The sequence below is a fragment of the Dreissena polymorpha genome, chromosome 3, assembly GCF_020536995.1.
Source record: "Dreissena polymorpha isolate Duluth1 chromosome 3, UMN_Dpol_1.0, whole genome shotgun sequence".
NCBI classification, from domain to species: domain Eukaryota; kingdom Metazoa; phylum Mollusca; class Bivalvia; order Myida; family Dreissenidae; genus Dreissena; species Dreissena polymorpha.
Window position 1 is genome coordinate 144,138,306 of NC_068357.1, and position 12,747 is coordinate 144,151,052.

The 12,747-nt window shown below is 33.0% G+C and overlaps 1 protein-coding gene across 3 annotated transcripts in view; it reads left to right on the forward strand.

Annotated features, from left to right (window-relative positions):
- The window catches only part of LOC127871802 (forkhead box protein N3-like), a 35,414-nt gene that overhangs the window by 4,711 nt on the left and 17,956 nt on the right, over positions 1–12,747 (forward strand). The window contains exons 1-2 of one of the 3 annotated variants that reach the window (XM_052415006.1): positions 6,557–6,945; positions 11,951–12,548. In XM_052415006.1, the coding sequence (XP_052270966.1) occupies positions 11,982–12,548 (567 nt within the window). In that variant the 5' untranslated portion in view covers positions 6,557–6,945; positions 11,951–11,981. Of the gene's footprint in view, positions 1–6,556; positions 6,946–10,939; positions 11,011–11,950; positions 12,549–12,747 lie in introns of those variants that run through there. The other 2 variants (XM_052415005.1, XM_052415007.1) reach the window with 2 other exon arrangements.

Sequence of the window (12,747 nt, forward strand, 5' to 3'; positions counted from 1 at the left end):
TCCTTCAGACACACTGTCCAACTATGCTAGACGAAGTTGTAAATATATTTGATAGAAGATAATACAAAACAAAATGAAGGAGAGCATGTATGCATGCACAAAATGAAGGCTAACAAAACAGGACAACTTCAGCAATATCGTGCAAAGTCACTGCAAACTAGGCATCTCATTAAAACAAGAGATTTTGTCAGATTTTTTTATCTAGATCATGAGAGCACCCCACTGCTATTTACAAACGCCCAATGAGCCACTTCTAATATCTGCTTTTCATTTTCCAATAATTTCGGCTCTGATCAATTTTGCTATGCAGCATTTTCTGGCCTGCTCTCTTATTTGATAACCAGACTCAGCGTTACATTATTGAATCCTTAAATAGAGGTTGCTAAGTAACCTGGCAATACAAGCTTTTGGTTGCTATGGTAATGTCCCAACAGTCGATTTTCGTGAATAAGGAGCGTAGAGGTTGTTACTGATAAATTGGGATTGCTTCTGAATTACTAATGTACATGTACCAGGATTTTTCTGTATTTCTAGCCCCAAAATTGGTATTACTGGTTTGCTTGATCTGTTGCCATTGGCAACTAACTGCTGTTGCCTAGGCAATATGCAGTACTATATTAAGTAAATTGTAATCCACTTCTGGAATATTCTGGAATGCGTTTAATTGATATGACATTTGACAAATCTTCTAGGAATTTCAATGAATATGCCAATTAATTTTCAATTGAATTTGTTGAATTCAATTTCAAAAAAATGAATATCATTCCAATAAATTGCCTTGTAATTAAAATGAATTGAAAAATTTGTTTTTTGGATATTGCAAAAAATAGTCACATTCAGTAAAATAAACCACTTGCTTTAATCTGCAAATTTGTGACTGAATTAAACAAAAAACCAATACACATTTCTATCATACTCATTTTTTTAACTCATATGAAAAAGTAACTTCTTCAAATCTTGCTCTTATACAGCAACAGTTCATAGCTCGAAACAATTTGACTTTGGATCCAGTCATTATGTTTTGCCCTTGAAAAATGGATCATCATAGTGTGTGTGACATCCATGCATTTTCTTACCATTAATAAGCCTACTGGATGCAAACTGAGGTGCTCATTCTGTAAAAGAAATACAACAGGTTTAATACTTGTTAAATTTTGAAAATTTACATTGAACAATTGATTATCAACATTCAAAACACCAATGTTTATGTTAAATGTTGTTTAGATTTAATTAGTTTTACTAGCTTTATGAAATTTTAATCAAAGCTATCACTGTCATGGGAAAAATGTTTTTTGTAAAAAGAAAATATTTTAACTTGTTATGGTATTATTTAAAAAAATGTCTTAAGTTGACATTTTTTAAGCAATAAAATGTTTATTTTTTAATGGGTAAAGATATAATCTGTAAGTAAAATATAAAAGATGTACATTTAAAACAGTTAAGTGTTAACCTAATTTTTGCTATAGGATGTGGAACTCAGTGCTATTCTGATTTTGTCACTTATTTAAACTGTAACTTAAGAAGGTTGAATTGATTGATGGTAAAGCCGATTAACTCGTTTTGATGTAAATCTTGACAGCAGCTGGTCGTGTTATGTTATTCCGTTGCCATGACTATAATTTGTATTTAAATGAGGGGAAGTGAATGTCGTGCAATTGTTGGCTTGAGTCCTGACTTTTTACCGGCTGTTACACGCTTGGTGATCAGTAACAAATTACAATGTGTACTGTAACCATGCCAACGTGACAGCTATTGGTTAAGATGGATTTCGTGAAAACCTTACTTTTGCCCTGGGGCTTGATCATGTAAAGAATTGACAGCAACCTATGTGCAGATAGTGTATACAAGCTGAGTGTATGTCTTGAGTGCCGTAAATTAAGCAGATTGTAAAACACAAGAGATCATTGAAACAGAGATTTTGAACACTGCAAGTAAGTCCATTTAAATAAGATCTAATCTAATGTTGGTTATCTCATTTTTGTTATATTGATGTTTGCACTATTCTATCACTATAATCAGGGATGCAGTTTTTCCTTTTTCAGCTGATGTCACTCTTTTGGCTGATTTTCTTCTTTCAATGATTAAATTATGCTTAACATATTTTGTTTGATCTTTTTTAAGATATAGAGTTTTTGTCAATGTATTAAGGGGACAAGGGTGCACTGCTGTGTTATAAATGAGTGGCATTGAATAAATACAAAAACATTATCTTCAACTATCTATTGGATGTAAATGCATTAATTTTGTTAAGTTGGTTTAATGTTAGCCCATATACCAGTGACTTTTAACTGATACAATTGTGCTGAGTCTTGTATCTAGATAGGGTGTTCATTTCCTTGTAATGTATGCACAACCATGTTTCTGAAGATGTTTGTAACATTTGACATTGAAGGTTACTGGTTCAATCTTGTTCTAAGTTCATCCATCCTTCTATAATCTTAATGAACATAGTGCTTATTCTAAATCTGAGGCAATGAAGTTACAAAAGGTACTGAATAATTTATATGCCATGGTTGACAATGTGCTTTTAATCATATAATTACTGGAAGACACAATATCTTTATAACTCGGAAGATTCATAGTGATGGAGGTGGGGGCTATTTTATAATTAGAAAAAGTAATCGCGTTCGAAAGGTTTAAGAACTGGGATTTTTGTTGTTGTTGTTCTCTTGCCGCGTGTTTTCTATTTCTTTGGTATTCTGCAGCAAAATCAAAGCTGAAGAAAAATTTACCACCATAATTCTCAGACAGCCAATCCTTTATCTTTTTCCTCCTTTTTTCATAGCTCTGTAATTACAAATACGCCTCCTAATATGAACATTATTTTAAAGAAAGACTTATTTTTATGCTCCCCATATATATATATATCGGGAGCATACAGTTGCCAATTTGTCCTTCCGCACTTCCTTACGGTCACACTTTTGTTACAGTTTCTCATAGCACCTTCAATACTTTACCAATCTCTTTCATATTTGGCATGTAGATACCTTGCATGGACCTTTACCTTTTGATGACGTTTAAGGTCACTGGGATCAAGGTCACCAAGGCTAATAATAGACTTTTGTTACAGTTTCTCATAGCACCTTCAATACTTTACCGATCTCTTTCATATTGGCATGTAGATACCTTGCATGGACCTCTACCTTTTGATGACGTTTGAAGTCACTGGGGTCAAGGTCACCAAGGCTAATAATAGACTTTTGTTACAGTTTCTCATAGCACCTTCAATACTTTACCAATCTCTTTCATATTTGGCATGTAGATACCTTGCATGGACCTCTACCTTTTGATGATATTTGAGGTCACTTGGGTCAAGGTCAAGGTCACCAAGGCTAATAATAGATTTTTCAGTCACACTTTTGTTACAGTTTCTAATAGCACCTTCAATACTCAACCGATCTCTTTCATATTTGGCATGTAGGTACCTTGCATGGACCTTTACCTTTTGATGATGTTTGAGGTCACTGGGGTCAAGGTCACCAAGGCTAATAATAGATTTTTCCGTCACACTTTTGTTACAGTTTCTCATACCACCTTCAATACTATTTCATATTTTGCATGTAGAGACCTTGCATGAACTTCTACCTTTTGATGATGTTTGAGGTCACTGGGGTCAAGGTCACCAAAGCTAATAATAGATTTTTCCGTCACACTTTTGTTACAGTTTCTTATAGCACCTTCAATACTTTACCGATCTTTTTCATATTTGGCATGTAGGTACCTTGCATGGACCTCTACCTTTTGATGAGGTTTGAGGTCACTGGGGTCAAGGTCACTGAGGCTAATATCAGATTTTCTCAAGGTCTCACTTTTTTCCACACAATTAACCCATATATCGACAAAGCATCATTGGGGAGCATCCATCAGTTTTACTGATATCCTTGTTTATGTATTTATGCATTTATGATTATAAAACAGCCATTTAAGTTTTAAAACATTTACAAAATGCATTAAATATTTAATGCAACTTGAGGATATAATATTTGAAGGCTATTTACCCTTATCTACAAACTGGGCAAAAATGTAAGTATCCCTTTGAGCATTATGTGTAGAATGACCCAAGGATGTCCTATGAATATCAGATTGCATTCACAAGAGCTGATGATAGTATACAAAATTCCTGTCATATCTGAAGATGTCGCCTGTCCAAACACACTTGCATAGAGATGCTGGTATCAACACTAAGATAGGACATTTCAATACAAAAATAGACACTAAGAGCTAAGGTGGCTTGAGAAAAAAATTTGCTTGGTTATAAAAAGGCTAAATTTTGTCATTTTACCAAATTATAAATTAGTTTGACTAAGTCTTTGTCTGTTAAGGTTCAATGATAAACTGGTATATCGTTATGATGACTGTCACAGTGGTACATTTAAACCATTTATTGTATTGTTCTATTGTGTTTTTTTTGTCGCAATATAAATTAAAGATTTTTAAACAATTCCCGAGACTTTCATTTGTCTCGGCGCTTTGGGTGTTGATGCTTAGAATCATGTTAACTTGAATGCAATTTTCCTTAATTTACATGCATGTGGCGTGTTGACGGGCAAATATTTGGGATAATTTCATGATGCATCCAGTGATTCCATCGTCTCTTAAAGTGACAATAAGCACATTTATTTATAAAAATTTATTGCATAATAATTATTGTAGGATGAAAAAAATCAGTAATACACCACATGAGATTAGAATTAGAACGGCAGACATCATGAAGGTCAGTCAAGTGTGACTAGATCATTGATCAAACATTGCTTTTGTTAGAATTGAGAAATGAAATGACAACTGCTGAAAAATGTGTTAGAAGAAAAATTGACAATGAAAGTACAAAAGCAGAGAATAACATAAGAAATTTCCAAAAAAATAGCTTTTGATAGAGAATGAGTAGGTTTTGTGTGAAAAGATTATACAAGTAATTTAAATTGTCCATATTTTAGTAGCACTTTTATTGAATAGATATTAAATAGGAATAGATATCGAAAATGTAAGTTCATTTAAGCTAATAGATATTAAATAGGAAAAGATATTGAAAATGTAAGTTCATTTAAGCTAATAGATATTAAATAGGAATAGATATTGAAAATGTAAGTTCATTTAAGCTATGCAAATTTATATTATAATGCAATTATGTCTTTTCCATCTAGATTCTTATGTTGAAGGACATTTATTTATGTAATCTATTAAAGAATGAGATTTCAGAAAAATGACATACCAATAAAAAATGATTTATATTCATTTAAATCATCATTCTGTTTATATGGAAAGTCATGCACGAGTAACCTTCAACTGTTTTGCGCATTTAAGTTAGCAAACAACTCATGCATGTTTAATACCTATCAGTGTTCATGTTATTTTTATACTGTATCCATTGTATTTAATGCATTTCATTTAATATTAAATACTGGTTTTGCTGAATTGTTGCACACCTATTTTCTATTTATTTTGCTGTAATGCACAGTATTGGGAAATTGTAAGTAAGATTTAGAGAGCAAAAATGTTTAAGTATTAAATTTTTACTACAATGCCTGCTCATATTTAACCAGATGCTATTAAGCTTTAAATTTGGTTTCAACTTGGCTACTTGAAAAGGGTTTGAAACAGAAGGCATCTGCATGGTTAGTTAAGTTGTAATCAGTATCCGATAAGATTAAACAAGGCCTGTGAAATACAAGCCAGAGCATTAATGTGCGATTAGCATAACTTACCACCAATCTGGTGTTGGTACGGTACCACCAACAGTTACCCATTACAGTAGCACTGGATTGAAAATGTCACCTCCTGAATTGACATTCTGGCTTCTGTAAGTGGTAGATGACATTTTATGGTAACTGAACATAAGAGCTGTTGATACATTGAAATTGATGACATTTCATGTAAAATGATAAACATGGTCTTCATACAAGCATCGTTTTTATTGTAAGAATGTCAAACTGTTTCTGTTTACAGAAATGAAAATTCTACAATCCAGCTTGAAATTTTACTGACTATATCTATATAAATATCATTGTTTGATGCTAATTTGTGTTAGCATTTAACAAAATAATTTGCAATTAATTAGCAAAAACCAACAATTTATATGTATTTTATTTAACAAATTGATATGAATGCATTTATTTAATCAAACTAAAGTGTTTTTTATGAAACAAGAACAGTGTATTAAACCCATTGATTTAGAATATGCATGCTAGTGTATGTTCTATTAATAATACAAAATTTATGTTAGTAATAATTTTATATAATAGTTGCTAGGTTTTGATGAATAACTCAGAAGCCTGATAAAAACTTCTTCAGCATTTTAAAGTGTTCTATGCATGTATTACTTAGTGTTTCATCATTGTCAATAGCCATTTGTACAGAAAGTTCAAAGTTTTGTCTTCCTAGATCATAACAAACTGATATGTTTGAAATGGGACTGATAGATATACTGCCCTTATCAATTAGTATATCATGGCCAGTTGATAATAATTATAACGAAATGAGGGCATGCTATTAATTGTCATCCTTTATCTGCCCTACATCAGGATCAGTCCATATTTCCCCTGAGGTGATGCATCTTAAAATCTTCAGTATAACGCGCATTCTTGTTTTATTAGTTACCAGGGCAACAGCTGGTCTGTAACCATGGTTATGATGCATGTGTAGTAAAGATAGAGGTTTTGATACAAGTAATTGCCCCGTTGGCTTGTGGGATAGCTACGTTGTTACACACAGCTCTGTTTCACTCCAGTTAACAATTCGTGTTTTCTCAATGGGGATATAGTATAATCTAGTGACAGGAAGTGACAATTGCTGTCCCATAGTTCAGTTGCTGATGTGGATTGTTAGGGAAGCCATCTTAAAGGATGTTAAAACTTTAAGAAGTTTTAATTCATCCAAATCTTGGATGTATGTCATTCAGTGAAATAACTTTTGGATTGGTTAAAAAAAATCCCCACTATCTGATCAAAGGTATATTTCTAGTTTGTTTGTTATTTCAACATTTGGGAAATATAATTACAATAAGAAACTTGTTGATAATAAAAATGATAATAATTATAAATAAGCATCTTGCTTATTTTTGTGTGTATTTTATTTAAGCAGTGGGAAGTTGAATATTGGTGGTAATTTTTTTCTACCATTCTCTGAAATTTACAATTATTGACATACTATGTGTTCATTTTCACATTATTACAATAATAAAGTGGTAATCTACGCAAACAACACACACTCTTTCTTCCATTTGTTTCTTAAACAGTTGCTGTACATAATAATTGGACAAATCTTTATGCAGTTAATATTACAGATTGAGAAGGACATCAAATATTGGCTTAAGAAGGCAAGCAAATAAATCCCCTCTTATAACTAATATTGGGACTAAACAGGGGTTTTATAATCTTCTATTGGACTACATGTACTTGAAAACACACTAATTTCCCTTTAGTATCAAGAAATTGTTTCACATGTATGATTTACTTGCTAAGGATTGTGTTAGCTTGTGTTTTGTGACCGCTAATGTAAATAAGATGTTAGATTTACGACAAGGAAACTTTAAGTTCTTCATTTCCCTCGACAGGAAATGCTGTCTACAGTTAATTTCCGTTTGATTTTGTTGACAGCTTTTAAGGTGCACAATTTATTATTGTCCTGAAGTGTTACGTGATTCTGTGTCACAATAACAGTCAATTAGGAAGAGCATGATATCAATTATTTCTTCGTCACATAATTTGTTTAAAACAGAGTTTGTTTTGAGAATTAAAATGGCTTTTGAGCTGAACTAGTTAAATACCACCATGGTCTAGCCTAGCACTTAATTGAAGCACCTGTCAATAGGTGATACTCTGATAAGGCCTTCCTGTCTTCTGTCATAATGACAGCAGATCAAATACAGATTAAAAGATCATGGAGGGACTATTAACAGCTAAGCACTTGCTATCAACCCTGATTGATTTACTGCTGGGGGTATATCATTGACTCCATTGTGTTTTTGACATCCGGTATAATAACTCAGAGATAATTCACCTACGACAATTGAACTGCCTGCAATAAACACGGAAATACAAATATCTCATATGTTGCTGCTCCTTCTTACTTTTACATGAATTATTGTATTGTTGTGTAGGGGTATTTTTATGAAAAGCAGCATTTTACTTTATACTCTGCTAAATAAATATTGACATAAATTTTGTTAGATATTTTTGGGGAACTTCCTGCTTCCTCATAAAATGTTTTAACACATCCTTCTCTCATCTTAAGATTTTGCATCAAGTCCTTTGAAATGTATTATGACTGCAAAACCACAAAAGTTATTATTGTCAGCTGGGAAAATAAACAGAATGATCAATTTCTAGTCTGCTTGCTTAATACAAGTTAATAGTGATGTGTGTGCAACATTATTTTGTCAGTGCAACATAATTTAGTCATCAGTTAATGCTACACTGTAACGATATTGTGTTATGGTTAACAATCTGCTATACAGACTTCATTAATGAAAGGCCGTTTAAAATTTATTGACATTCACATAAAGAGCTACTTGTAATAAAAAGCGGTACATTGTAAACTTAATGTTAGAAAGTTAGCCGTTAAAAATCTTTATTGCTTTAGATAGTATTAATAACATGGAAGGTGTTAACTGTTTATTTAAATATATTGTTTAATACACATCTGTCAATAAACTTAAATTACAAAAAAATCTGAATGTTGGCATTTTAACCATGCATTTTTGGTTGAAGTATTGTTAAATTGAATGATATAAAATGTTAATTGTGTATATGGAATGGCCTTTATAACAGTCAACTTTCTCATGGTATTAATAGCATTTAAAGCTAACATTGTGTTCTGTTTTGTTTTGATTTCTGAACTAACATATTTTTTTGTGCAGTCAAGCATGACTATGGACAGCCATAGAAAGATGTCCCTAGCATTTTGATGCCCCACTGTGCATTATTACACCACACTGTGCACACTGACACAACAGTGACATCTGCCAAGGGGTGTATTATTGAGCCTGTGAATGGGAAGCATGGGAGGTGTTGCTGTTCTTATTGCCATTACCAGGAGAAAATATGCAGGAATTTTCCCTCTCATTTATGTTGCCTAGTTACACTTTGTTTATGTTAGCAACACATGAATGGTTACCAAGGGTGTATAAGAAAACACAAAAATTGTGTTTCTCATAATGATTTATCTTGGCTGTGTTAACCATTTAGTGGAAAAATATAATGTTGTGTTTATTAGTAAGTCTTATTTTCTGTGTCTGAAAGTTGTAACAAGGAAGTGATGATGCATCACAAAATTAAACAAAGAAATGAAACAATTGTTTACAAATTTTTACATCGACAGTCGTAATAGATTGACTTGAACAAATGTTTGAAAACTGACTCCAGAGCGTGAAGGCTACTTAAAACTCAGACAAGATTTAACGATGTATTTATACAATTATCAAGGGACTTTGCTCTGTTTGACAGGGGGATTAACCAGCAACCTTTGAGCCATGACCCTCAACATGATTTCTTTCATCTCTGCAAATCTAATCTTAACTCACTCAAAATTACTTCCAGAGATAAAGATTGCTATTAAAATTGTGTTATGTATGAAGTTATTTTGGATAAAATATTGAAATAAGAACTGTAGTTAATGATTCTGCAAGTTCTTTTAGTGTAAATTTTGTGGTAGTTTAACAAGTTGTCTCCTCTCAGTATAGCTTTTATTTCCCCCCCCCCCCCCTCTCCCCCCCCCCCCCCCCCCCCGCCGAGCATTTGTTATAAAATTTGTTTGTCCTACATAAGTTTTACTTTGGTAAAGTTGTTTTTTAGGACACATGCATTATTTTCAACATAGTGATGTGTTGACACTGCAGACCACACAATTTTTAATTTAATTCTGTAGAAACAATAGAACTATGTTTTTAACTTTAAATTTATCTATTCTTCCTGAATAATTGTTTGTGTGCAAGTATATCATTGAACTAATTTCCTGTGTGTATACTTAGTTTTTATAACAATAAATATTTAAATTTATGTACTAATTTAAAATATTTGAATCATTGATCATATTTAAAGATAAAGTTAGTGAAGACTGGGGGTGTGAGCATAAATCCATGGGAAAATGTCTGCTGACCATACTGATCTGTGGAGATTGTGGCAGAAGTTTTCTTATCAAGTTATCAAGATCAATCTCTTGGCTTCAATTTGACCACATTTCCCCCTGCCACTGGCCAGTGTTGACAATTAAGCAGCCATGCAAGACTCCTAAATAAAATTTCTGCAAACTGATTGCCCAAAATCAAAGCATATTTACCATCAATACTGTTTGCATGTTTGCCAAACTGTTTGCTTCCTTGTTTGTGACAACACTTGGACACTTAAAGTTACATCAAAGATTGGAAACCATTTGCCCTAAGTGATCAAAGATTAGTGACTGCTAATAGCATAACAATTAGTGTTGCATTGGGTGGGAAGTTAACAAGCTGTGAAATATCCCAGGTTCTCATGGACCACCTGCTTAAGCCAATTAGAATCAAGTGGGTGGAGTAAGCAGAGAAATGTGAGAAATGACACATTACATCTAAATAAAAGTTAAATTGTAAACTTTCAACATTACATTTATGCAATTAAAAGTGTATGTGTGTTATCAAAGATAGAGCGGGGAGGACATAATACATATTTTTTTATCATAATATTTGAACAGGTAAATAAATTTATATGATGGTTGAATAATCTTATTTATATTATATTATTTCTTGATCTTCTCCAATATTTGTTTACTATGAATATTTAATGTTACTTGTATTAAGTAATAAAAAAATGACCAATATCACATTTTTTTATGATTCTGTTCTTCATTTTGCAAACATTTCAAGGTAGACAGTGCAAGATGCTTATTGTATAAAATCGCCTGCAATACTGATTGGTGCTCTAGTAGATACAGATGCTTGTGGAACTGATGGCATCTGAGTTACCATAGTTACGTATAAACAAATATGGCTGCTACATGTATGTTTCAGAAGCTTGGTGTGACATGTCAGACACTTTCTTGGTAATTTATGGATTTTTATCTAATCATATAAATGTAGAATATGTGCGAGGAAAGTGAAAGCTTTGTCAAATTCAAAATCAGGACTGTGAATCTGGTGTATTTTGGTAATGATGGAATATTGCAATTATAAAAATGTTTTATGAAATGTAATGTTAAGATTTTGTATTCTGAGCATAACAAAGATAGACTAAAGCAACATTTGTATATGAAAAAATCACTGATATACTGATATACAGGCACTAGTTTGTTGATAATTGTTTATAAACTTGTGTGTATATTTAAGTTTCATTTGAAATATACCTAAGCTAGACTCCGGGTACTGTGAATTATTAATGCATTTTAGTTGAGACATAGCATTGTTTTGATAGACATTATTGTTGACAGATGGTCTTAAAAGATCGGATTTTATCTATTAATAGCTAAGATGGCTTATTTATGGAATTCAGTGTGTAATTGTTGATAGTGGTCCGTTCTGTGTTTAATTAAATAATGAATGAGTCAATGTCAGTTGACTCATGTCTTTTAAAAATGATTCAGTGATGGAGTGGTTTAGATCTTGTTTCATGTGCTGAGAATAAAAGCATGTGTGGACTAAGTTTGTTTGGTTTAACAATTTAGTGCTGAAATAACTAATATTAATAATGTGAGATTTAACTGAACTATTAATTAAATTGTTACTTTTTCTTAGTTGATTTACAAGTTGAAATTAAAGTCTGTTGAAATTTGAACAATGAGGTATGTTTTGATGGGCTGTCAAGTGTTCAACTCTCTTTCCTTCAAAAGAAACTGATGCTGTAATGGCTTGAATTATTATTCAATAAAACTTTTTTGGTGGACAGCAGCTTCCAAGTAAAAAAAAAAATGCTTTCAGTCCACAGTGGAATAGGCAATTTATTTATTAATAAATTAATAATACATGTAACATTATTATATTTTTCAGTCCACTGACAGTCGCACAAACCCACTGCGCCATGCCGTGTCGCAGTCTGGATGAGAGTGACGCGTCCATGCGCCAGCGTCTTGTGAACAGCCTCAGCCAGAGTTTCCCGCACAGTGCCCTTTCAAAAGCTCTTCAGTGCATCAAAGAGGAGGAGGAAGAGAACGACCCGCTGAGCTCAAGCTGTTTTGCCGAGCTCAGACTCGACAAGGAGGCGGTGGATGATGATGATGATGAACTCACAAGCCTCTCTTGGCTTCAGGACAGCAACCTTCTCAAGGATATTAAAGCGGGTGAGGACGATGACAGTTTGAAAGAGAACAGTGAAGTGAAACATGAGCACGGATTTCCTCATCCCTCCCATGTGCCATATAACCCCCAGAAGCACATCAACAGCAAGCCCCCATACTCGTTCAGTTGTCTGATATTCATGTCTCTCGAGGAGTCGCCAACAAAAATGCTTCCAGTGAAGGACATTTACCATTGGATACTGAGTCACTTCCCCTACTTCCAGAATGCTCCAACGGGCTGGAAGAACTCAGTGCGGCATAACCTCTCTCTCAACAAGTGTTTCAAGAAAGTGGACAAGGATCGTGGACAGGTAATTCAAGTCTTGATTTTAATTATTACATTTTTAAGATACAATACAAATTTTATTTTAAAGTCAGTGCATATATGAAAATATAACACTAGCTATGTATAGCTATTTACAGACATAGCTTTTTACCGATGTAGATGCATTGCCGATTTTGATTCTGTAAAAAAAGTAACTCGGATAATGAACAGTGATTGTTTTCCTT